The 25,852-nt window shown below is 42.3% G+C and overlaps 1 protein-coding gene and 1 long non-coding RNA gene across 7 annotated transcripts in view; both read left to right on the plus strand.

Annotated features, from left to right (window-relative positions):
• Nucleotides 1–22,516, plus strand: part of ehbp1 (EH domain binding protein 1) — a 169,927-nt gene extending 147,411 nt beyond the window's left edge. For all 6 annotated transcript variants that reach the window (XM_034681770.1, XM_034681772.1, XM_034681771.1 and 3 more), the window contains 4 exons: nucleotides 10,637–10,736; nucleotides 12,575–12,648; nucleotides 20,811–20,925; nucleotides 21,354–22,516. In XM_034681770.1, coding sequence (XP_034537661.1) covers nucleotides 10,637–10,736; nucleotides 12,575–12,648; nucleotides 20,811–20,925; nucleotides 21,354–21,444 — 380 coding nt within the window. In that variant the 3' untranslated portion in view covers nucleotides 21,445–22,516. The remainder of the gene's footprint in view (nucleotides 1–10,636; nucleotides 10,737–12,574; nucleotides 12,649–20,810; nucleotides 20,926–21,353) is intronic.
• Nucleotides 14,407–15,094, plus strand: LOC117811480. Its single transcript, XR_004631013.1, has 2 exons — nucleotides 14,407–14,615; nucleotides 14,740–15,094. It is a non-coding gene; the product is annotated as an uncharacterized LOC117811480 (long non-coding RNA).
• Nucleotides 22,517–25,852: the final 3,336 nt, after the last annotated feature.

A 25,852-nucleotide genomic window follows, 5' to 3' on the forward strand; every position in this document is an offset into this window, starting at 1 on the left:
AGTGGCACGGTCAAAGCAGCCTGTGCTGTACTGTTAGAATCATTTCTAAACACTTTAATGCTCCAGTGCCGTCCCTTTCTTCCCCTCTCTTCTCACTTTGGTAGTTTTTTACTGTCTGTGTTTCTGGATGTGTAAAATCACTCCCTGAAGGACTCTACAGGCATCAAAGATTTGCTGTTTGATCATCAAGCATGTGTGTTTGTGTTCTGCCTGCATGTATTCTCCTTCCATCTTATGTTTAATGTAACTCCCCGTTGTGTGTATTGTTTGTGTCTTTGTTTGTGGACTTTTCTGTCTTTCTTGTGTGTCTCTGTCTTTCCTCCTGGCATCCTCGCATCAGGCTGTGATAGAGACAGGGCGGTCTGGGCTTTACTAGACAGAGGCTGCCTCCACCAGCCCATAGTCTGCCACTCTCTGATAATGTTTATTGATTTGTGGCAAAAACACAATTTGATGGAGTGGGATGAGGGAGGGGGGAGTGGGGGTGGAAGAGGAGAGGGATTGTATTTGTGTGATTGTCACAGCTTGGCTGGTTATGCCAGACTGACAGAAAAAAAACTCCAAAAATATCATCTGATTACTGCTAATCTGACTCCATCTTTATTTCCTTTTATTTCATGATCAATTATAGCATCAAATTCTTACGGTTTACTCATAAATACAATCAAATGGTTAATATAATCAGCAGGTAGAGACATGGAAGAGGAAAAGGGATGAGTTAGGAGAATGCGGGTAAAGAAGGAAGCAACATAAATGATTCCTCAAACGCAAATACACTCTTCACTCGTGTACACAAGTAGAAACATAAGTGTGTGTGTGTGTGTGTGTGTGTGTGTGTGTGTGTGTGTGAGGACTCTTAGTATGAACATTTCATCACCAGAGTGAGTCTATTATGTGAACTCTGTTTGCCAGAGCCCCCACTCCGTCTTAACCTCTAAGGTAGAGGAATGAGCGGTGTCTGGAGGTTAGTCTGCTGTTAGCTCTGAGGTCAAATGTGTTTGCCCAAGTGTGTGTGTGAGTGTGTTTGTGTGTGTGTGTTTCTATATACATAGCAGATCTGGCTGAGGAGAGCAAAGAGGTGTGTGTGTGTGTGTGTGTGTGTGTGTGTGTGTGTGTGTGTGTGTGTGTGTGTGTGTGTGTGTGTGTGTGTGTGTGTGTGTGTGTGTGTGTGTGTGTGTGTGTGTGTGTGTGTGTGTGTGTGTGGGGTTAAGAAAGAGAAGGATGAGAGGAGGAAACATATTAGCAGGACAAACCAGCCCTGTCTGTTTAACATGGTCTCTGAACACAAACGTTCACACAGTGACATGATAGGTGCCGCATATGTACACTCTGCTGCTCATTAAAAAGGGCTTTGGGAGCTACACTCACTGTCTTTTATTGTCTTTCTCCTCTTAAGGGCAGACTAATGATCAGGGCTGGTATAAAAATAGCAAAACAGCAATTAAACATAGAAGATAAAGATTTTAAATATATCAAAACACCAATATTTATTATTCTCACGAGAAGAAACAGCTCCTCTGTTCACCTCTTTCTTTTTATAGACTATATATAGATATCCATTTTACCTTGGCTGGGGGACGAGGTGGGACTGTTGCGCCTCTTTTGCGCCTCCCCAACAATGTATAACACACATAGGTGTAATGATGAGGCTAAGTCATTCTGCAAATCAGACATAGTGACAGAGGCAATAACAGAGGCTACATAGCATCACTGTAAACTTCAGAGCTGGCAGGACAGAACTACGCTGTGTGCTGAGTATGTCTGAGTGTGTATGTAAGGCTTCCTACTGTTAGTTCAACACATGCTTGTGCTTCTGTAACACAATGTACAATCACACACTGGAACACTAATATATCCCTGTTTCGGGAGGCGCAGTGACAACACAAATTTGTTACAGCACTGAGGTGGAGTTTCTATGTCACAAGGGTTTATTATACCTATGTACAAAGTAAAGTCTTCATAAAAGCAATATTTTCCTGCTTGATTACATTTTTATCGAAATAACATGAAACATTTCGGATGAATGATTCTGCAAATACTTAAACTTAAATACTTAGCCGATCTTCAGACTTTGCCCTTTTTTAAACAAACATCTGTAGGCAGCATGATAGCATTATTATCATTATTCATGGTTGTGTGTTGGCACTTGCAGCACTCAAAAGGCAACTCAGACCTGATTATGAGATGGGACGTGTTTATTATTATTTCTTATAAATGATTTACTTACACCATCATTTTTTATTTTCTTTAACAAAGTGTTTCATACCTAAACCTAAACACAAGTTGTACTCATACAAACTGCAACAACAGGTGTTAAAAGTGTGTGTGTGTCGGGGCACCGTTGGCCTATCGGTCTAAGCGTGTGCCCCATATACAGAGGCTATAGCCCTCTCTCTACTCCACACATTTCCTGTCTCTCTTCAGCTGCCTTATCTATTAAAGGAGAAAATGCCCAAAAATCTATAACTTTAAAAGTGTGTGTGTCACACAAGCACTGCAACCCTAAATTTACCTGGACTATCACATAAACTAGACTAATGAAAGCCTCTGTAAACAGGAAGAATACAAATAGCAATTATTCTTTGTTGCTTAAGTGCAAAGAAATACTACAAAATTTCAACAGTATTTTGGATAAATGTGACCGGAGTTTTCTCTGTCTGTTCAGACATGGGGCAAGATTCTTGAGTAACACAGGAGTCTCTGTTTGTGCCTTTAGACACTAAAACTGAATTCTGGAGCCCTCAAAAGTCTTTATTATAAGAGTTTGTGAAGGCATAAACATAGCAAAAGTTCTGTATTTCAAGATGAAAACGTATCAATGTAAGCTTAACCCTCATTGTTAATACCCTTTGCAATAAGAAACAAACAATAATGCAGTCCACTTGTGGTTATGGAAGATATCCATTAGATCCCACTGAACAACCCTCTCCTGCACTTGCTCTCCACCCTGCTTCTGCCTCTTTCATAAGTTGTAAAGCAAGCACTGGTTGACAAATGACACTGGTGGAAAAGGCAGTGATTATGCCTCATTGTGAGAGGAGGTCTTTTTCTGTCTTTCTCTATTTCACTTTTTTCTTCTTGTACTTTTCTTCTTTTTCTATCTGGGGGAGGAAGTGGAAGAGGTGAGTGTGAATTGGTTAATGTGGTTCATTCAGCAGACATTATACACAGGTTCAATAAAGCAGGAATCTGCTCTATACGCTGGGACTATTGTGCCATTGAGGGCGGCTAAAAAGGCCTCGTACTAGCCTCCCTGGAAAAAATAGCCCTCAGCACCACTCCAGTGGAGAGCAGAAAAGAATAGCAGAGAGCAAGAGGACTCACATGTGCGAGTAGAGAAGACTTGGGGTGGGGGTGGGGGGGGGGGTTATTTTCACACGTCACAAGTGTTGAAATCTTACTGATTTGGACATTGCTGCAAATGTTGCTCTGTATAAAGGCTTCAAGTTCAATTTGAGAAATGTGTTTCTACTTTTTAAGAGTGCATGCATGAATAGAAGAGAAAGGAGGATGCAAGCTCTCAAATCTGAAGATTAGTTTTATTTTCTTAAACTCAGTCTCATCCTGCATCAAACAAACACCGCAAATGAAGGATAAATGCTGAATTTGTAACCACCTGAACCTGTCTTGTTCATAACACCCACACTATAGCCCACACTCTCAGTCCCTCTGTGTCTCCTTCCTCTACTCCTGTTAATTAAATCAAGTCTTCAGTAGGCTACTTACGCACAGCCCCCCCCCCCCCCCCCCCCCGGTCCTCGCAGCAGACCTCTCTGATTAGGCCAGCCCCTGTCATGCATATTCACATCTCTGCAGTGACAGCCTTTTAACGAGCTCTTACCTAATCACAGGAAACAATGTTCATCCTGTTCTTTTTATTCCTTCTTTTCTCATTTCCTTCATGCATCTTTGGCTTTCATCCTCCCCGATCCCCGCTGATATCAGACGGGCTCGACGGTCGGATGGAGCGAGCGATTGTAGAGGCACAAACGCGGCTCGTCCCTAAATAAACCACAATTCAGAAAGTGACTTGGACACAGAAGAGAAGTTCAGCTCTATCTCCTCCCTTTCCCCTCCTCCTCTTCTTCCTTTCTCCTCCTCCTGCTCGCCTTTTTACATGTCCAATAGACAAATTGGATTAGCAGCTATTGGATTAAATGGCGAAATGGTGGGATAAGAAATGAGATGAACGTGCTGTGATCACAGCTTTTTAATGTTTTTCTCTTTCTGCCTCGTTCTTTTTCTCCTTGTAATCTGAGCTTCCTCTTTCAAGGCACAGAAGTTTCTTTAGAGAGGACAAGGGTTGGATTTCCTGCTCAAAAAGCAAACATATTTCATATCCCAACAGATGCATATATGTTTGAAGTGGCCAGGTGGTGTAGGGGTCAAAAGGTTGTCTCTTAACTAGAAGGTCAATGTATTAACCCTGGCAAAAGGGCACTGAAGAAATTATCATTAGTTAGATGAGAGAAGATGAATTGATGAAACTTATGTTATATACTGGTATAAGAAATAATGCACATTATTTCCTTTTTCAGCTTCTGAACAACCTTCAATATAATTCTAAAAGGAAACTGCTGTAGGTTTGGGGCTGTTTTTCAGACCATACAGAGACGTCACTTTGACCCTCTACACCACATCCTGACATTTCACAGTTTATGGATGAATCCAAGAATCCAAGAAGTTCATAAAAGAAATCTCCTTTAACTGCAACAGCTCTGTAGTCACCATGTAATAATGAAATGAGCCTACTTTCAGGACGAATAATTCAAGACAGAAGCAAACTCAAAAACAGTCAACTAAAAATACAATCAATCACTAGAAACCCAATATACATTTACTGAGAGCTAGCATAGTAGCATCATACATTTAATTAAAACCCATCGCAGGCTACCAGCAGCAGCAGTTTGACTACCTCAGGGTGGGTTTCATTATTCCTATCTACACTGAATAGAACAGTGGCCAAGATCGCTATCTTAATCTTATTTGGCTATAGAGGTCCTTTAACCCTGTCTCTCCTCCTCCCTGTTTCTGAGCTTCATTTCTTTCTCTCCTCTCTGTCTATCAAATAGATGCATACAAACACACACTGATCCCTCCTCATCAGTCTTTTTTTTATACCTGAAGGAAACCAGTCTCCCACCAAGCACGGCAGCCTGTGTCATCGTATCCTGATTGTGTGTGTGTGTGACAGAGAGAGTGAAACAAGAGTAGGGGGAGACAGGCAATCAGATAGAGGGGTTGTCAGGATATGTGTATCACTTGTATCTTGGCTGTGTGTGTGAGTTGATTGTATCTTGTGTTTTTCACCATAGCTGCATTGATAGCTGAGGTAACACCAGACATGATATTAATGATGATAAAGTTTACAGTAGGAAGGGAAACCCTGTGTATCTCCATCAGACATATTTCACTAATCCTTTGATGTCCTGATCAAACGTTGAACTGATGCCAAAATTGCCGCCTCAGTCTTGGTAGATTCTGGCCTGTTTTTTGCTGTGCCCTGCTCTGTGCTGAGCACTGAGAAATGGCGTGTGTAAGGCAAGCAACAAGACCCAGAATGCAACCTGCCAAACTGCCAGATGCTTTGATCCAAGATGGCCCCCAGAGAGCCAGCATGGACCCACAGCTTCTCAGAGCCAAGGCTGGATTCACGGACACAGTGTCAGCAGTGCCTGCCAGGGATATTTACACCATTTGTCTTCATACAACACAACATTCACCAGTGTTTCTCCTTGTTGTTGTCACTCTTAACATATGCCATTCTGTGGGCACGCTCATAACAGCATGTGGATGCATTTTTAGGAATAAAGGTTGTCCCAGTGGGAATCACACCCTGGCTTAGAGCTTTAATATAGGCATAGAGTACAGCTCATGAGTTATATCTGCATGAATTTAGCTTGTACTTAAGCAAATGAGGTGATTTAAACATCCATTTTTAAACAACAAATCAATAAGCAAGTTATGAAAGACAACAGCTTTGATAATCAATTCAGTCTTCACAGCATTTATAAGGTACATCATCCTTTGTGTGAGGTTTTCCTTCATTATAAATATTTATTGTGATTTGAAACACTTTTAATCAGAACCAAACGTTTTTTATTTCTTTTTTTATCTCTAAGGTTTGACACACAGGCTCAACATGGAATAAAACAAGCATGCAAAAGAAGCATTTTAACACCTTCAATTCCCTAAATTAATAAAAGCAGGTGTGCAAAACTGCAATAAAGATTAAGGCCAGTCTAGTGGGCATTGTTTAATTTAAATTTGTTTGTCCATACAAAATGTTAACTCTAAAAATGAGCCCCTCTGCCCTGGGGGACCTCAATGGCAGTCCTGTTTTGACATTTTACAGTTTGATAATAAAGCATATAAAACAAATGAGCAACACAAAAACGTAATATGGATGCCAGTCCCAAAGACAAACACAATAAAATAATGGATAATAAAGTTCAAAGCTCCTGAAAACAAACGTTAGATTCACTAAATGTATCTTGATTTCATGGGGGAATCAAACCTCTGTCTCTTTAAGAGTCAGGTAGGATCTGGAGGTCAAAGTTCCGCTCTGGAGAGGTTGAGTGAAGGGAGGAGGATGCTGAGCAGCTGTCGAGCGTTCTCAGCCACTCATCCTCCCTCCTTTCGTCTCTTCCCTCCTTTCAAACCCTCACCTGCTTACCCTTATCACCCCTTTCCCTCCCTTCTCAAGTCATGACTTCCACATTCACCATTTTCCCCTGCGTCTCTCCCTTTCTCTGTCCTTCTACCCTTTTCTCCCTCCTCTCCTTCATCCTACCTCCATTACCTTTCCTCTGACCTCCCCGCCTTTCTCTCTTCCTTTTCCTCCTTTCCTTTCACTCCCTCCCTCTGCCTCCCCTCCTTCCTTTCATAAAATGCGGCTGGTGGTTGGCTGGTAGCTGCTGGCTGGGTAGCGGTGGGGGATATAGCTTTATAATCCCTCCTCGTCTTCCAGCCCGCCTCGCCACAATGTCACAGGAGCTTAATATTTGCCATTATTATTTGCTTGTTTTATTTGACTTCGAGGCAGCACAATGACCTGTCAGCACCGGCTTTATCCCTCCTCCGAGTGTCGTCCGTTTCAAAGTTGACTACAGTAATCCACGAGCCCCCGATTCCGCTAAATCCTGAAGCTTTCTTTCATTCGCTCATTCTTTTTTTCTCTCCCTCTCTCCCTCGATCCCCCTCCTCGCTCCACCCTCCTAAATGAAATTACATACATCTGCTGGCTCAGAGTATCACAAATGTCCACACACTCACCGGTGTCCACGCACACAACCACGCGCCTGCCTTTTGTCGTCAGTTCTTCTGCAAGCATTTGTGTGTGTGTGTGTGTGTGTGTGTGTGTGTGTGTGTGTGTGTGTGTGTGTGTGTGTGTGTGTGTGTGTGTGTGTGTGTGTGTGTGTGTGTGTGTGTGTGTGTGTGTGTGTGTGTGTGTGTGTGTGTGTGTGTGTGTGTGTTTTTGAATGAAGACAACATATTTCTCTTGTTTTCTTCTGTCTCAAGCTGAAGATTCGGATCACATTAAAAAGCACCAAACTTTAGGGCATGTAGAGCATAAAATACTGAATCACTGATGTAAGTCGATGAAAAATAAAGTGTAAAAGCCTGTAAAAAATGATGAAAGAAAGCATCAAAGCACACTTTATATGGGTAAAAAGAAGTATGAAATATAATAACTTGGCACAGATATTTTTGTAGAGCTTGCCAATGCCTTAATTATTATTCAGAGGACTCCCAATTAATAAATAAGTGGTAAGAAATGTCTTCTTAGTGTTAATTCTGTTATGATGCCGGCTGTTGCATCCCAGCTATTAAACCTCCCTCTTGAGAAGAGAGGGAAAAAACAGCGAGAGATAATAACATAAGCTCTAAGACAATCTTTCATCTTGCATCCTCTGTTTTCATCCATTTCTTCTCCTCACAGACGTACTGAGTGTCAGATTAATGCTGCTGTCGCTGTTTAAATGGTCCCTGCGCCACAAAGCTCACATCCCATTTCTAGACATTTAACGCTGCTGAGTGAAATGACCACAGCAGTTTATTAACACAATTTCAGAGAGACGGGAGGAAAAGCATGCTGAAAAATCCAAACAAAAACAAACCTTATTTGAAAGCATTTCATTACTCTTCATGTCACCGTAATCAGCCACTTACTAAACAAAAGCACTAACATATTTTTCTTTAATCTTGTAACAGATATAAACTCTTGTAAAAATGATAAGACGTACGTATTTGTCACTTAAGACTCTACAACAAACATTTATTTTTTATATAGACTCCTAATGAAGTTACATTTTCAAGATACCTCTGATTAGTAAAGTCATTATGTCTTAGTCAAAGCCACCCAACCTCAGTTGATTAATAATACCAAAAGCTACCAAGAGAAAAAAATTGTTTTTTGAAACATTTTTTAAATTTTTCATAAGTGAGTTAACTGTTTTTGCAAATGAACTCTTGAAGCCTGCGTTAAAAGTATAAATAAATGCAAGACATCAAATATTCATTGTGTAACAGCATCCGATATAATACATGAAGCTAGAAAGGTATAAATAAGTTTGTAATAGGGCCGTCACGATATAAGAGTTTCATCTCATGATAGTCATGGCCATAAAAAATTAATGATAAAAACGTTATTACAATAAGTTTGTAGAAAACTATAAAAAAAAATCACTCTCTCAGTCAGAATTTGAAATGTCGTGTCTCTTCCTCTGGTTGTTGAACATGCCGGAGAAGCATTTCAGCAAATAATTTTTCTTCACTACACGACCCCCCCCAAAAAAAAACAGAGGAGGAAACTTGTATTGGGTTTGGCTACAGTACCTAGCTTTCATTTGTCATCTCATCCAACATGATTTGCACTGCAGTAGTAGCCGTACACTGCCGCAAGCTAGCTAGCTGTTTACCAGTGGTGGACAGTAACAGAGTAAATTTACTTGAGTACTGTACTTAAGTACATTTTTTTAGTATCTGTACTTTACTTGAGTATTATTTTTCGTGGATACTTATTACTTTTACTCCACTACATTCAGAAGACAATTATTGTACTTTTGCCTTTTTTTGCTTTGAAGGCGGCTCATGAATTTCCTTCTCTTTTCTGAAATCTGATCCCTAAGACAGTAAAATGTGTTTGTGTAGTTCTGTTTGTCTCAGTGGTTTAGACGTACCTGTATATCGTGCGTCTCACGGTTGAATGTGGAGCAAACGCAGAACAGATTTCACTCAGATCTGCATTTATGTATTGTGAAAATACGACGTTTTGAGATATTTTAAGAAGTACTTTGAATACTTAAGTATTTTAAAAGCAAGTACTCCAGTACTTTAACTCAAGTAATAACTTGACAGAGCAGCTTTCACTTGTATTGGAGTAATATTTTACCTGGAGTGTCTATACTTTGACTTAAGTAATGCGGCTGTGTACTTTGTCCACCACTGCTGTTTACTGCTGCTGCTTCTTCTTCTTCTTCTTCGTCGTCCTTCGTTCTATGGTGAGTGGCAACCAGCGTACGGAACAGTTACTTCCCCCATCTGTGTATAAGTTAGTTACACAGTACTACCTTTACTAACTTTTTACACAATGTCAATATTTTATTTTTTTAAACAAATGGTTATTGTCAACACTGGTTCATTTAAAAAAAGCCCTTGTCTGTACAGTAACACCAAATGTTTCCATTTTTTTCACACAATATGGGTGCGTGACTGTAAAAGTTTGGAGTAATTAAGCAGTTATAAAGATGGACCTTTTTGCTTGCAGTTATAAAAAAACTAATATAGTAGAACTGAAAGTACAACTGAAGGAATTATTTAAAATCCAGACAGCCATCCAATTAAAGTAGACTGATTCCCAGTAGATGTTACACAGAGGGTCCTCTTTAAGGTCAAACATAAATGACAGAGGCTGTTGTGTGACAACCTATTGAGGGTTTTCATTCAGCTGTTCGCATCCCATTGTACCCTGTAAGTAAGTTACAGCACAGAGCTTTAGCCCCAGGCGTGGGCGAAGCTTACATTAGCCATGCATCTGAGCCTTGCTAGCTCTCTGTGTGCCGAGCAGGTATTACACTAAGCGTCACAGAGTACCAGAGACGTGTTTTCACTTATATATTTATTTTTTCTGAAGGCCCGCTGAGTGATTGGTGGGATATGTATTGCCCTACAGTGAGAGAGGCTCCACTCTGTAAAGGCACACGCCGGTAATCGCTGAGTTAATCCCACCCTGGTTGAAGCCGTATTGACGTTGTGAAGACATGGTGTGAAGTATGTGAATGTTTACACAGGGAACATAAGCAGGAAGTGTATTTACACACACATGAATATCTGGTGGGCTCTGCAGTCGCAAAAGACTTAACTAAGTCGTTTATCTACATCTTCTCTTTCATGTGTGTTCACCTTGTTTAAACTGTATGCTTTAATTCTGTTATTTACAGACACAGACTGTGGTGGAAAATGACCTTTTATCTCTCAGCCTCACTCTCATGTCCTAACACCTGTCTTTTTGTAGCTTTTTAAGAATGCAAGGAAACAACTGAGGAGCAAACATTAACAGCAGGTGAAATTATGGAAATGGTGCACTGTGATGTTTGTAACTCATGCTTCTTTTCTGTCTGTGTGTGTTCTGCAGGCAACAACAAAGAGGAAGAGGAAGCCATGATGCAAGAGTGGTTCATGTTGGTGAACAAGAAGAATGCACTCATCAGGAGACAGAACCAGCTCTCTCTGCTGTACGTTCAACACAGTTTGTACATTCACTACAGCAGGGCTATTCAATTCAATATTTGGTTGGGCCGGATTTTCAGACTAAGGACATGAACTGGGACGGAATTTTTTAGCAGACAGTGAGCAAAGTTAACCATTTAAAAGAAAAACAAATAAACACAATAAAAGAGCAGCGCTTAAACCAAACCTATGCTGAAATACTGCTTCTTTAAATTTTACATTTCAAACACATGTCTTAAACACATTTTGGTAAATACAACCACATGTTAAGGTGCATAGGAAAAAAACAAAAAAAACAAAGTGCAGATTAAGAACACCATCTTTTGTTTTGGTCACATCTGAAAGTGCATAAAAAAGTAGTAAAAAGCTTAACAGTTGGGGCGCTGGTGGCCTAGCGGTCTAAGCGCCCCACATCCAGAGGCTACAGTCCTCATCGAAGGGGTCGCCGGTTCGATTCCTGGCCGGTCGACCATTTCCTGCATGTCTTCCCCCGCTCTCTACTCCCCACATTTCCTGTCTCTCTTCAGCTGTCCTATAAAATAAAGGCAAAAAAGCCCCAAAAATATACAAAAAAAAAAAAGCTTAACAGCTACTTTTCAGAGCTTGAGGTATTCTTCTTCTTTTGAAATAACAAAAACACAATTTGTCTCTGTCCATATTTGGTCCCATCTGAGACAGATGATTTCAATGTTTGTAATAACGTTGGAACTTTTGTAAGAACTTGTCAGTGTTAGTAAAAGATGTTTTCTTGCCGTGACACAAGTCACAATCACTCGGTAGTTGCTTTTGGGCCGCATGTGGCCCACATGCCGCTAATTGAATAGGGCTACACTATAGCATGTTTTCAGGGATCTATGCTGTTTTATTTTTCTACAAGAGTAAGTCACGTAGATGTCATTACCACCTGTTTTTCCCTTCCCCTTTTGTTACATTTAGCTGCTTGAGAAACCTAAAAAATGTCAGACTTCTATTCAAGCATTAGATCAAGCTTGTTGAAGCCACACAGGATGGGAGTGTGCCTTCCACTCCATTCACCCCCTCTGTCTATCCGCTCATTGATTTACATGTGGGCAGGATATGAAATCAATAGAAATGTGGCGATCATCACTCCATTGCTAGTCTCTTTGTATGTGGTCAGCTGCGACAGGTGGAAACACACACACACACATACACACACACACACACACACACACATTCACACACGCTGCCTTTTTTTCCTTCATTTGCGGCTGTTGGGATTTCAAAGTGTGCTGGTGAAGGGGAGATTGAAGTATTCATAATCACATTATATCGTGGGAAAGGGGAGGCTTTTAAAGTGGCCAATTGACAGAAGGGCTGATTATTAGCCCTTTCTGTTCTCTCTTTGTGGAGGCGAAGAGAAGAAGGCGCCTGTGAAGGACAAATTCTATTAGGGACCGAATAAGCTCATTTTTAATATGGCTGAAAGAGGAAAGAATTCAATTTGTGCTGCACACACACTCCCACACACTCTTCATATACACATATGCACACATGTAGACCACACACAGTTAAGGTATATCCACATATATACATTTAGTCTGTTTTGTTTTCTCATTTTCATGCATTCTTACCACCGTCTGCCCTCTTTTCACTCTCTTTTCTTTTTTCCACATACATTTACCCAGGGCTAAGTCAGTGCAGTATGTGTATCAGTTATGTGCAGTAGATTAATGTGAAGCCGGAGAAGGTTCAGGCGAGTAGCTGAATCGATGTTTATTGCAGGTTTCTTTAAGTGCTTAATGATTTAGTCATTAACATATTGATGAACTTTGTTGTGTGTGTGTTTTTTCCGCTCTCTCTCTCACTTTCTAACTTGCCACAGGGAGAAAGAGCACGATCTGGAGAGACGCTTCGAACTGCTGAACAGGGAGCTAAGAGCCATGCTGGCCATCGAGGGTAAGACACACACGAACTCATGTGAACACACACTCCAGAGGTTTGTGGTTTCGATATTTTGTCTGCTGCTATCAGGCTGTAGAAATGTATCTCCACTACGCAACTAAATTTGACATGTAAATTTCAAACTTATTATTTTTGACAACCAAGTCAGTCCGGAGTCACTACTGACTTGAGTCTAATTTCTAATATGACGCATGACAACCAAAACTATCATCTATGAGTCTCTTGTCTTCATAAAGTTGTAGTTCTGCTCTCTCAGTGGCTGGCAGACTCCTAAATCTCCCCAAACATTGTCTGTAATGACCACTTAGGAAACAGTTTTTGAACAGAGCGTTTGATTATTCCTTTTCTCCTTCGATGACACAGTGAAAGACAAACAGCAGTGGTTGTAGGTTATTCTTATTTCCTGGTAATGAAAGGTGAAGTGACCGTAAGGAAGGCTGAAAGTGCTTCATCTTCCTCCATGTCTTGTTTTCATGAGTCCTTTTCTGCTCTTGCGCTTTGTCCAGCCTTCATAAAGAGCCTAAAGCAGCATGATTTGAATTCTGCGTCGGCTTCTTGATGAGGATTAAGATGCGAGCGTGCGAGGGATTTCACTCCCTGATACTTGATCAATGCTATCTGTTTCCTAGCCAGACCCTGACTAGCTGATGCCTGATTTTAAATCAAACTGCAGCCACACAGAGAGACGGTTTGTGAGGTTACAAAAAAAAATACTTATATTATTGAAAGCTTGTTAACTATACTGCAGCCAGAAAAGCAGCCATTGTGTCGTATCAAAGTTGTCAGGGGGGCCGGGGAAGTTTAATCCCCTTCGACTGCGTCCTTTTTGGCAAAATGAACCTTTTGCCAATCAATGCTAATTGATTTTGCCATTCGACATTGACCACCCCTACCTCCCCTTACCCCTCTCTTTCTCCTGACAGCCTTCGGACAGCCATTGTAATTTCACCGGCCACCTGATAAGCTACCTGGTCCATAATAAATCAATTGTAATTAGCAAGAATGGAGGTGGGCCGGCAAGGGGGGGTTGAGAGGGGGGAGGACAGACATGCGTAGCGAAGCAGACAGCGACATGCTGCCTGCATTTGGGTTGATATTTTTCTGTCTTCACCAGGCTGTTTTATTTATTTATATTTATTGAGCTGCTCCACAAGATTGTAGTTTTCCTGTTTCATATAACAGTGTGCTTCACTTTGTGGCCTTGATTTGTTTGTTTGTTTTTTCATTGCTTTAATTTGACCTTTTTTACATGCTGGTTTCAGTGTTGCCATCTGTGTGTTTGTGTGTGTTTGTGTTCTGGGGTTTCTGTTAGCACGTATTTCTTCATACATCAAATGTGTGTCAGGTGTCTGCCTGCTGGTCTGTTTGTGTGTGTGTGAATGTGAATGTGGAGGTGAGAGAGAGCAGAGATAGTGTGTGAGGTGAGGTGGAGAGGTGGTGTGTGTCGTGTCACTGCGCTCCCCTCTGCCTTCATGTGGGCTTGTTGGATTTGCAGCTGACTAACTTATCAGCCGGCCTTATTTTCCTCCCTAAGGGAGGCACTTAACATTCACAGGCTCTACCTTTCTGTAGCCGCCACAGATAGTTCTGAGCTGCTGGGAAGAACGCTGAGTTAGTGTGTGAGTGTGTGAGTTTGTGAGTGTGTGAGAGGGAGAGACAGAGTGAGAGAGGATCTGATGGTTTGTTTGTCTACATCTGCATGTTTACATCTTACATTGTGTTTGTGGGTCCACCTGTGTGTGTGTGTGTGTGTGTGTGTGTGTGTGTGTGTGTGTGTGTGTGTGTGTGTGTGTGTGTGTGTGTGTGTGTGTGTGAGTGTGAGTGTGTGTTGGGCACCCATCTACCCAGCTCTTATTTGGTGCTTGGGCAGGTCCATTGAGCGATGGTCGGGCGTGCGAGTAATTGCTGATTTGGTTGGCCAGTCGATGACAGAGAGAGAGAGAGAGAGAGAGAGATGCACTGTGAGTCCGAGCAGAGAGAAAAAACACACAACACTACTCCATTACTCCAACACACACACACACACACACCCTGCTGAGAAAAATATATACCTACAATGATCCCTGTATCTCTTCCACTTTTTAGGTCCATGTAGTTGAACTCTGCAGATGCACACTGTCTGTCCAGGCATGGTGCACATCTGCTAACTGTCTATTGAAGCTACAACCACTTACAGTACCTGTTAATATGGTCGAATAAAATGATTGGCTAAGCTGGATGGATCGATAGAAGTAGAAGGCAATGAGTTAACAATGAGTCAACTGCCTTCAGCTGTAGCTGATGCTGCATACCAGAACAGAGAAGGAAAGAAATTTGGCTCCTGATGTTAATTCTACCTTCTTTTTGCTGACTGGAGCTGCATGACACACACACACACACACACACACACACACACACACACACACACACACACACACACACACACACACACACACACACACACACACACACACACACACACACACACACACACACACACACACACACATGAGAAGAAGAAAGACAGAGATGCTTTGAGGTGGAAAGAGGAGTCAGAGAAAATCAACTCTGAAGTTGAGATTCTGCCAATAAACATGTTCTTCTCACATTTGAGATTTAATTTGGTTGTTAGGTGAGTTTCATAATTATTTCAAACACAAGAAGTCAGAGTAGAAGAGCACTCTCTGAGGAATAGTCCAGAAGAAGAAGAAGAAGAGTAGCAGAGGGGGGGTTTAACCTGCATGATCACAGCTGCAGTTTTCATATCAGGATAAACTTCAATGGAAACATGAGTTAAAATCAAGGGTTAACTCCAACTCAAAGGGATAAAAGAGATGCAATGACTGCACAGTGTCCTCCCACTGGGCATACACTCATGATAAAGGTACAAGTTTTTAGGGAAGATTTATCATCATCCGTGGTCAAGATCATGTTAACCCAAATCAAGATTTTCAGTGTAGCCGGATGTTAAAAGTTTTTAGAGTTCAGTGAAACATGCAGCTGCCTCAGGATAAAACAGTCCATTAAATGCAGGGTGGAGACTGTCACACCAGCCCTGAAGTTGTTTCTGAGCATGCTCAGTGATAACCACCTCCTCGTACCTTCTTGGTGTGATGCCAGGTTTGGAAAATGCCATCTGTATGCCACACTCTCATCTCCCTGCCACAAAATTGATCCACTATGCCCTCTTTATCTGCTTACAGATTCACACCTATGTATGCACACACACAAAACGGTGTCTTGGCTCCCTTTCCAGCAGCCTGAGTGTGTGCGTTTGTGCGTGTGTGTACGTGTGTGTGCGTGTTTTAGAGTGGACGCCCTCTCGCCATCTAAAAGGGATTTATGCATAGCCGGGTCCCAGAGTTTTTCCTGTTACGGTTTGATATGATAAGCTTTTTTATATGTTTAAAATCAATATGTAATCCTATGCAGGAGCTTATCCCGCTCCACACCCCCGACACACACAAACACACACACACACCGCACACACTCTTCCCATTTGTAAATCTATTTGGGCTTTGTAACACATCGGGGCGGCGCGCCACAGACCCTGATTGATTAGGTGCACTGTGGAATCCTATCACATGGGCGACTTTTGATGATGTCGCCAACTCTTTCAGGGTTGCTAGTTGACTGGAACCGTCGATAACAAGTATCTCCGTTCCACAAGTTTTCGGACTTGAGTTTGGGGGAATTTAGGAAAATAATTTATTTGCAGCTGGCTTTTTTTCCTGCTGATTTTTGGCAGTTTTTCATTCAGGTTATGCTGAAAGCAAAGATAAAGTGTGTCCTTACTTTAAATGTGTGTCCCCAGAAGATATTGGAACAAGTGGCTCCTGCAGTGTAGCTAACATCATCTTATATGCTTCTTATTGTAACATCTGGTGGAACAGATTCTGTTTAGATTCATGCAGCAGTTTTTGGATCCCTCCCTGCTGTTTGATCTGCTCCTGTTTTTAGGAATGTGTTTTTTCTGCACTCCTGATGGCTCATAAATGAAACACTTTGATTTTTGTCAGCTGTGTTGTCTCAGTTTATTGTTGTCAAGCTTTTAAATAAATCAGTTAACTGTTCAAGAGAGTGGATAACACAGGCTTCTACAACTACATTGGCTTTGTAAAGCTTTTGTACTGCACAGGTAAGCCAGTGCTTCATTTTAAGGCCCTCATAATCAATCAATCTTTATTTGTATAGCGCCAAATCACAACAAACGTTATTTCAAGACGCTTTTACAAACATAGGAGGTCTAGACCACTCTATGTCAAATTATGAACAGAGAGCCAACTTCAAGACAGGGTAAGACTCAGTCTGTCCCCACCTTAATCCATCATGAGCATTGCACATCGTAGTATTTAGCTAGTTACAGTGGTGAGGAAAAACTTCCTTTTAACAGGCAGAAACCTCAGGCAGAACCAGACTCATGTTAGACAGCCATCTGCCTCGACTCAGTTGGGTCTTGAAAGACAGATAGAGGGGAGTAAGAGAGAGAGGTGATAGTGATGAGACGAGTAGTAGAAGCTGTTGCCGCTGGAGTCCAGAACGTCCGTATCAGCTGGAGTCAAGAACGTCCGCAGCAGGAGGATGTCTACGGCAGTTCAGAGGGACCTACGAGACAATGGAGCTCAGGGACTCCAGAAAGGTCTATGGTTAGTAACTTTCAATAGGACAGGCAGTTAAAGTAAGTGATGGGGGGGTTGGGGGGAAGGGGTGGGGATAGGATCCCAGTGTGTCAGTGCGCCAGTTCCCCCGGCACTCTAGGCCTATAGCAGCATAATAAGCATCAATTAATACGACTACTATAAGTGCTTATAGAACAGCTGTACAGTAATTTGATGACACCATAAACTTGTAATTGTTTACTTTAACTTTAATTGTTAAAACATATTTTGAAGGCCTTAAAGAAACTTCTGTACAGTTAAAGACTGCTGAAGAACATTAAATGCTTAACAATCTCACAGTCATACACTTTGTATGTCGCATTTTGAGAGCTAAAGAGAGAATATTACTATATTAAACATTATAAATGTTTTTAAATATCTACCCATTATAACTCCTATGCACTGTAGTTTATATAAAACATTACTCAGAGCAAAAGAAATGAGTTGTTGTATGTATCAGCCCCCCCCCCCCCTCGCCTTTCAACTTTTTTCTTCTCTGGTGACACTTTTTGTCTCTTGACTCCACTTGGACCTCAGCCAAAACCAGCTTCTGGAGGCCTTTTACGCCAGAACAAGAGGTAGAGAGAGCACGGCAGACAGAAGGAGAAGAAAACAATGCAATGACAAAGAAACGAAGAGGAAGAAGTTTCTCGATCCTGCTATTTGAGTGTGTTTTTTCTGACGTCACACAGTTCTTGTGTGAGAGACAGAAAAACTAGAGACTGACGGGTTTCGTGTGAGACGATCTCTCCTCACTCTGAAAGAACAGAGCTTTTGGACCGGTTTGCTCTCGTGAATAAATTTAGCATCGAGAGAGAGCGAGGAGGGGAGGGGTTCATGGGGATTTGAACCAGCGCATTCTTGTGTGCCTTGTGCAGACTCACATGGTTACCGCGCACGGTGAGGGTTATCTGAATACACCATGTGAGCTGTACACACTTCTTCAAAGTCTTAACCCTCTCTCTCTCTCTCTCTCTCTCTCTCTCTCTCTCTCTCTCTCTCTCTCTCTCTCTCTCTCTCTCTCTCTCTCTCTCTCTCTCACTGATGGGGGAGGCGGGGTTTACGTGGAGGGGGGGTCTGAGTGGCTGCAGGGTGTTTTGTTTGTTCCCGGGTGTCTGGTTACCCAGCCTGCCCTGCTCTGGTGTTGCCTGGTCACGTCTCTCATCGACTCTCTTTATTGTTTACCTTCCTAATGAGGGGGGCGGGACTCTCTGACATCTGATTGACAGCAGTGAGCTTGCCCCCCCCCCACCCTTGCCGGGTCGAGCAGGATTTTGGCTTTTTGGCTCTGAAGGAGAAGGAGGGTAGGATCAAGATGAAGGATTTTTTTTTACATACCTCTCTGTGTTTGTGTGGGAAGGTTTTTTTTCTTCCTCTTCCTCCTGAACCCACCTTCTGTAGGCCGGCCTTGTCGACGGAGAGGATTGTGGGAGAGTTTTTTTGGCGGATGCACAAATTCCTGTCTTAACAGTTTTCTAAAAAATGATGACTAATATGATGACTCATCTGCTCGACACAATTTCTCCTTGTCTCTTAAGTATCCTGACTCCTGGCTTGTCAAAGGCAGGAAACAAGAACACGCTTCAGAAACATGTTTGGGCACATGTGGGAGTAATGAAGTGTTTGTCGACCCCCACACAAGCCCAGAAGAGAGTAAATTTGCTTCCTTAGGAGAGAAAAAATAAGGAGGAAGGAGTGAAAGAAAGGAAGAGAAGAACATAGAGAGCCAAATATTGGGACTGTGTTCATTTCGCTCTGTGGTCGACTTCAAAGGGACAAGCGGGGCCAATGAAGAGAGCGCAGACCTTTCAGGACGAAACACACTGGGCCCAGCTTGACTCACACACACACACACACACACACACACACACACACACACACATACACACACACACACACACACACACACACACACACACACACACACCTACACACACACCTACACACACACACACAGCCTGACTGCTGCAATTTGACTCAATAAAGGAGGGGGGAATATTTATTTTTAATAAAGCCACACTTATTTTGGGACTGACATTTTACAACATGCCTTTTATTCTGAAATCAATAGCTGGTTAAATATTGATAGAGGTCTGAAGTTGCCTACACGCCACAGAAGTTACACTCAGCTGTGTTTGAGCTGAGATGGAGCAGATTTTTTTTCTCCATATATGAAAGGAGTGAGAGTTTTTGAGGGGGGGATGTTTTTAAAATGAGCTGAGTAGGAGCTGGAGATTCTCTACACACTGCAGAGGAAGGTCAGAGGGAGGAAACTGCAGAGAGCTCAGGTGTTTCTGTATCAGAGCATCAGTCTGATCTAAAAAGATCAACAGCTGAATGCTTGTGTAATGAAGTTTAACTTTTTGCATGATAAGAAGTTGCTAGATTGTTGTTTAAATTACACAAAAAGGGGGTGGAAAGCTGGTTATTGACATGTTCTGAATTTTGGGAGGGTGGTTGGGGGTGCTGCCCCGTCGTTTGGTGGAGGCAAGGGCGCAGGGCGGATATCTGAACCCCAGGGGGGAGTGAGTGCTCTCCTGTGGGCATCCCCCTCCCCTCCAGGGAGAGGCTGAGGGGATTTGTATCGGGGACCCACCTGGACCCTGTGGGGCCCTGTGGGGCCCCTTCCTGCAAAGACCCTGGAGAACAGAGAGGCCAGATTCGGGGGCTCACCTGTTTGTTTGTTAATAAGAATAAACTGAGTGTTAAAGCACAAATATCATTTATTTCAAAGACAAATGTAAGATCATTTTTACCAAAAGAAATGGCCACAAAGTTTATTTAAATATTTAAGTTAGAAGTGAATTTCTACAAAACAGAGCTTCATCAATGTGATGAAAAAGTCAAAACAAAACTTTAAATTGACACAAATTGAATGTAAAGGTATCTTAACATTAACTGTAAGATGACTGGTGAGTCGTCCTTTGAGTTCTGAGGTTGTTGCTTCGAGATTTTCTTTTCAAACAAACAAACCAATCATTGTCTGAGCTTCATATGAGTGTGTTCCTGTTGTGTGAGACTGTCACATATCTGTGTGTGCATCATGAAGCTGCAGATTAACTTGACAATATCCCTGAAGTGTGTTTGCTCAGGTCATCGGTCCATCCCTGTGCACACACACACACACACACACGCACACAACCTCACAGAGCATGTCATATCTACACAGCAGTCCATACATGGAGCAGGTCTGGTGTAAGATTCTACACAGTCCAGCAGGTTAAAGAGGAGTGAATGGAGACAGCATGTCGGTCATGTTCGAGGGTCTGATGTGACTCAGTGTTCCAAAGTGTTTGAAGATCAGTTCTCATGTCCGTGGGAAATGCTCATTTCTATTCCAGGGTGAGCCAAGATAACTGTTTGAGGTAGTTCATCAGTCAGTTTGAACCTGTAGTCACAAGTTCAGAGCAAGAGAACACATATTTTTATCCAGGGCGGGAAGCTGTTTTTAAGAACAAAAACAAGAGTCCTCCAGTGTTTCCTGGTCTGACGCTGTTTGTGTCTTGGCTGTGGTTGCAGACTGGCAGAAGACGGAGGCCCAGAAGAGACGCGAGCAGCTGCTGCTGGATGAACTGGTCATCTTGGTCAACAAGCGAGACGCACTGGTCAGGGACCTGGATGCCCAGGAAAAACAGTAAGTTACCCACAATCCTCCAACAGCAGGCACAGATAAAAGTCATATTCGTGTTAGAATAAACACAGAAAGACACTGCAGAGCTGAGCAGGAGTCATTTTTCTCTTGGTGTGGGAATGTCTAGCTGGTGAGTGTCAGCGGCGTATCTTAACATTTCCAGTGGTCCTGTAGAAACCGTTGCATGTTCGGACATCCTGCATGCACAGCAGTAGCACACCTGCATGGGCAGGACTTCTTCCAGATTGGCAAGACAGTCCACCAACTGGGTGCTAGGTTGCTGAAAGGTTGCAGTTCGGCCCCTGGCACTAGGCCACAGCAACAGTTACCAAGCCACAGACTGTTACCTGTGTGTGTGTGGGAGCCTCCACCTCCTTTCCTTCCCTCCTTCCCCATGACACATCTGACCTCTTGACCTTTGCCCTCCGCAGGGCCGAGGAGGAGGACGAGCACCTGGAGAGGACGCTGGAGCAGAACAAAGGAAAGATGGCCAAGAAAGAGGAGAAATGTGTGCTTCAATGATTGTCATTTCAGAGAAAACACAACCAACAAATGTAGCCGATAAAAGAAATGTATCATTATTATAATATGATGAATATGCTGATGGTTCTTTGACAGTGGGTTTCCTAAACATTTCTATCAGTTATAAGAATTCTGATGTGGTTGTTTTTTTTTTTGTTAAATCGAAGCGCAGAGACTCGGCCCTGCGTCACCTTTGCACCAACTTTTTATGGACTCAAAGTGTCCCTCTTATATAAAGTATTTTTTATTTTAACCCTTCTTTTATTTTATCATGAACGGTACTTTTATGTAATATAAAAATGTATAAAAGGAGAGCAGTGCAGTAAGGATCAGACGGTGTGATATGTGCATGTGACGCTGCAGCAGCCTCTCTCTGTCTGAATGTGGAGACCAGTAGGTTTGAGGTACAGCACAACTGGGTTTACTGGGGGGATTTTTTTTTTCTTTTCTTGTTTTCATCGTCATTTTGAGGAGATGATGAAGGGGTTGATGTTTTCAAAGGTAAAAAAGAGTTGTTATAATATCAGTCTTTTCAAGCTACTTCATTACTTGACTGTGTATCTTTTAATTATTTCACTTTAAAGTTTTTTCTTGTAAAATATCTTAAAGGGGGAACACATTACTGTTCAGAAATCTTAACTTTCCTATTGCTTTTTTATTGTCTTGGCTTGAAAGCAGTTTACCAAATGAAAGTTAATGTTTAAGAGAAAAAAAAATGTGTTGTATATTTTCATCACTGCTCTGACCTGCCGCTTCCAAAATCCTTTTTTTTTTTTTGTCAGGATACATGCAGTCAAAAACAAAAATATATATATTATTTATTGTCCTTTTTAAGCTGCTTGTAAGTGAAGCTACCATCACAGTTCATGTGCATTTTTGCTCAACAACTTTTTTGGTTTCTATTTATTGTAATCTGAAGAAGAGAGTTATGCTTCCACGTGCATCACTTAGAGCTCCACATCCGGTGCAGTTTGTCCTTCAATGTGTTGAACATTTATCTTGTTTATTTATTCCAGTGTCATAACCCAAGTCTTCAATAATAAAGTCCTTATGGTTTCATACTCCACAGAGACAACGTGTGGTGTGTTTTTTTATCTAAAAAAAGCTGTAGGGTTCGGTCCACACACTAATATAGAAATATTCATATAATCTATTAATGGATTTTGATGCATGTGTGGCTTCAAAGTTTGTATTTTATTTTTGTATGATTGCACGCCTGCTTTTTAAATCTTAATCCTGCAACACGTTCCTTCTTATTCCCATCAGTTTGACCGTTTTCCTCCAATCCCGTATGACTCAGATCATATCATTGTTTTTGTTTTTTTTCTTTAAGTGACAAGAAGTTATTGAAATGCATGCACGCCTTTGGCTGCAGCGCTGCACATAAGTGGCCCCTATCACTGCATTCACCAGCGCGCGCTGCGTTTAGCAAACGCTTTATTATTCTGCTCTCTGTTCAATTCCCCTGCGACCTGCGCGTGTTTATAAATTAAATTGGCGTTGGGCTGTTTTTTGTTTGAGGTCGGTGCAGAGCAGGTTCCTCTGAGGAAGATTAGAGAAATCACTTTGTTCCGAGCAGATGTTTTTTTCCCTCTCTCTCTCTCTCCCTCAATGCTTCTCTTTGGGCCGCTCCTGCGCGCGCTGGAGACGGGTAGGCAGAGATGGAGAGGCTCGGCCACACGGAAACAGAGGAGGAAAATAAAAACTCTAATCCAAAATAGAGATATCAGTCATCAGATTTAGAAAAAAGAATCCCACCACCTTAAAATGCTCCTTTTATTAACATATATTTTTTTGCTCAGAATGATATGAAAGTGTAATAGATGTTGAAACATGTCCCTGTAATAAAGGTGAGGATGAACGGTGTAACCCTCCGCATAGCCCCGCAGGCTGCCTCACATCCCCGATTAAAGCAGGGAAATCGGTTGTGACAGCAGACGTCCTCCCCGGCCTTTCTAATACTTTCAAATTAATTTGCTGATTCGTTTCTTCTCTGCTTGGGACCGACTGTACGTGCACATTACGCACTATGCGTCCCCCGAGGCGCTTTGTTTTACTTTGTGTTATAGCGCGTTTTATCGCAGGGGTCTCTAATCTGGAGAATAAAGCAAGGAGCCAGAGCGGGGAAAGGACGTTCTGCCCAGTGCATGTGGCAGTGTGTGAGTGTGAGTGTGAGTATGAGTGTGAGTGTGTGTGTGTGTGTGTGTGTGTGTGTGTGTGTGTGTGTGTGTGTGTGTGTGTGTGTGTGTGTGTGTGTGTGTGTGTGTGTGTGTGTGAGTGAACATAAAATTATTCACAGCACCTGCAACCTCTGCGGAATTTGAACTGCTGAACAATAATGGTTTAGATGTTTTCTTGAGTGTTTTGAAAGCGGACAGAAAATAAGTGCTTTAAGTTGAACTTTTACTTTGGAATTTGACTAAAAGTTTGTGTTTCTTATTTTTAGAAATCATGTTGAACATAGTTTAAATTATTCTTCTCAGCTTAAATTGATCCAAATTTTAAGAAAAAAATACCCAAAGAAGCCAGTTCCGGTAATAAGTGGAATATTTTCATGTTTTTTAGATCAAGACAGGAAAAATAGTCAGAATTATTGCAGTCTTACCTCTGAAGCATCAGCCGGGTTTGAGGGTCCTGTTGAGGCAGAAAACATTTGGAGTCAGTCTCCTATTTTTCAGAGAATAAGAGCTCGACGCTGCGTAAAAGGCGGCGGTGGCTGTGCGCTGCAGTGCAGCAGAGGATCCTTCAGCTGAATGGATTATCTCCTGAGCTTTGATGTCTTCTGGCCTCACCTCACAGGTGCTGCGCGCCGCTCGGCCCTCTGCATAACTTCCTTTCCCCGCCACCATACACAAAAACCCTGCACCTGGGGGAGCCCGGGTCTCCGCGTGCGGTGCCGGGGCTCCGACAGCAGCTCTGTGTTTTATGCATCATCGTTTTAATAAGCACCGACAACATCCCCGCAGATCCCCGCTACCAATCCTGCCGGCTGAAGGGACAAAACTTTTCCCCCTCCTCTCCTCGCCGCCTAATCCCAGGCTTTACCAGCTCAGCATTAAGAAAATTCAACTGCAATTTGGGATTAGACAAAATACTCTTATTACAAAAGGTCGGTGCAACTTGATAACTTGATACTTGTTCAGGGGTTTATCTCGGGGTCTTACTCACATCGAGAGAGTCGGAAAAAAAACAAGAAATGTAGGGGAAATGTCAGAATCACCCGTCTCTTTTGTGTTGTGAGGGCCATATTTGTTGAATGGCCTTTTTGCATAATTTAACGGAGCCTGTGTGAGAGTGTGTGTGTTTGTGTGTGCAGAGTGAAGGAGGGGTGATGGTATTTCAGACCGTCAGACCCTCCACGGGCCCTCTGACCGCTCGGACTTCAGATGTGGTGGAAATAAAAAGGTGCGTAAAAGTGTTTGACCTCCAGCCAGGACCCCACCTAAACAAATGTCAGGAAAGCGTCGCTTTTTGACGCATACACTCTCTTTACACACCGCCTCTTTTCGTGCATATATTTCCCCTCGAGCATCAACACCGGGCTCTTTTGAATCGTTCAGTTTGACCTGTGTGCGTAAAAACATGGATAGTGGTTATCCTTTTGTATTAGCTTACGTGTTTTGGTGCGTTCAGGTGCCGTTCTCCTCCACTGTGTAATAAGCAACATTATTACAGGCATCCATACGCAACCTGCAGTATTACTTTGTCCTTTTTTTATACTGCACTGACTGTTGATGTCTAAGTTTCTCTGTCCAAGTGTTCTCGTGGATGACTTTTGAGTCTCATCGGCCTCCACTTTGATACCCCTCCTCCTCACACACAAGCGTAAAAATGTAAAAAAAAAAAAAAAAAAAAAACGTCCCTGCACCCCCTTCTCTTTCGTTCTCCCTCTCTCTCTCTCTCTCTGTGAACATTAGCTCTCTTTCAGCAGGCCTTATTTACAGAAGTTGAGTTTTTTTTGCAGCGATCCACAAAGGATAGCCAAAACCCCACACTCAGCTCAAGGCCAAGAAAAAACACACACATAAAGATGCAGTTTGTTTGGTGTGTGATGGGTTAAAAACATTAAACACATCCTACATAAGGTGCAGGATTTGATTCAGTGACCGCAGCTTCTGCCGATGCCTTTTTCCTCCTTCTTCTCTTCTCTTCTTTTTCCTCCGCAGCGAGTTTGAGGTCTATCCCTATTAAACTTTACGTCAACCATCCTCAAATGTAATTCTAAATGGGGATTAGACCTCATTAATATTCATGAGGCTTGTGGTGTGGGTGTATGTGCGTGTGTGCTTGTGTGTGAGTGTGTGCGTGTGTGTATGTGTTGTGTGTCTGTGGAGAGAGAGGGAGAGGAGGGGGAGTATCACAATAAAATCAAAATGGATGGATTTAACTTCCTCTTTTTTTTTTTATT

The sequence above is a fragment of the Notolabrus celidotus genome, chromosome 4, assembly GCF_009762535.1.
Source record: "Notolabrus celidotus isolate fNotCel1 chromosome 4, fNotCel1.pri, whole genome shotgun sequence".
In the NCBI taxonomy this organism is placed as follows: domain Eukaryota; kingdom Metazoa; phylum Chordata; class Actinopteri; order Labriformes; family Labridae; genus Notolabrus; species Notolabrus celidotus.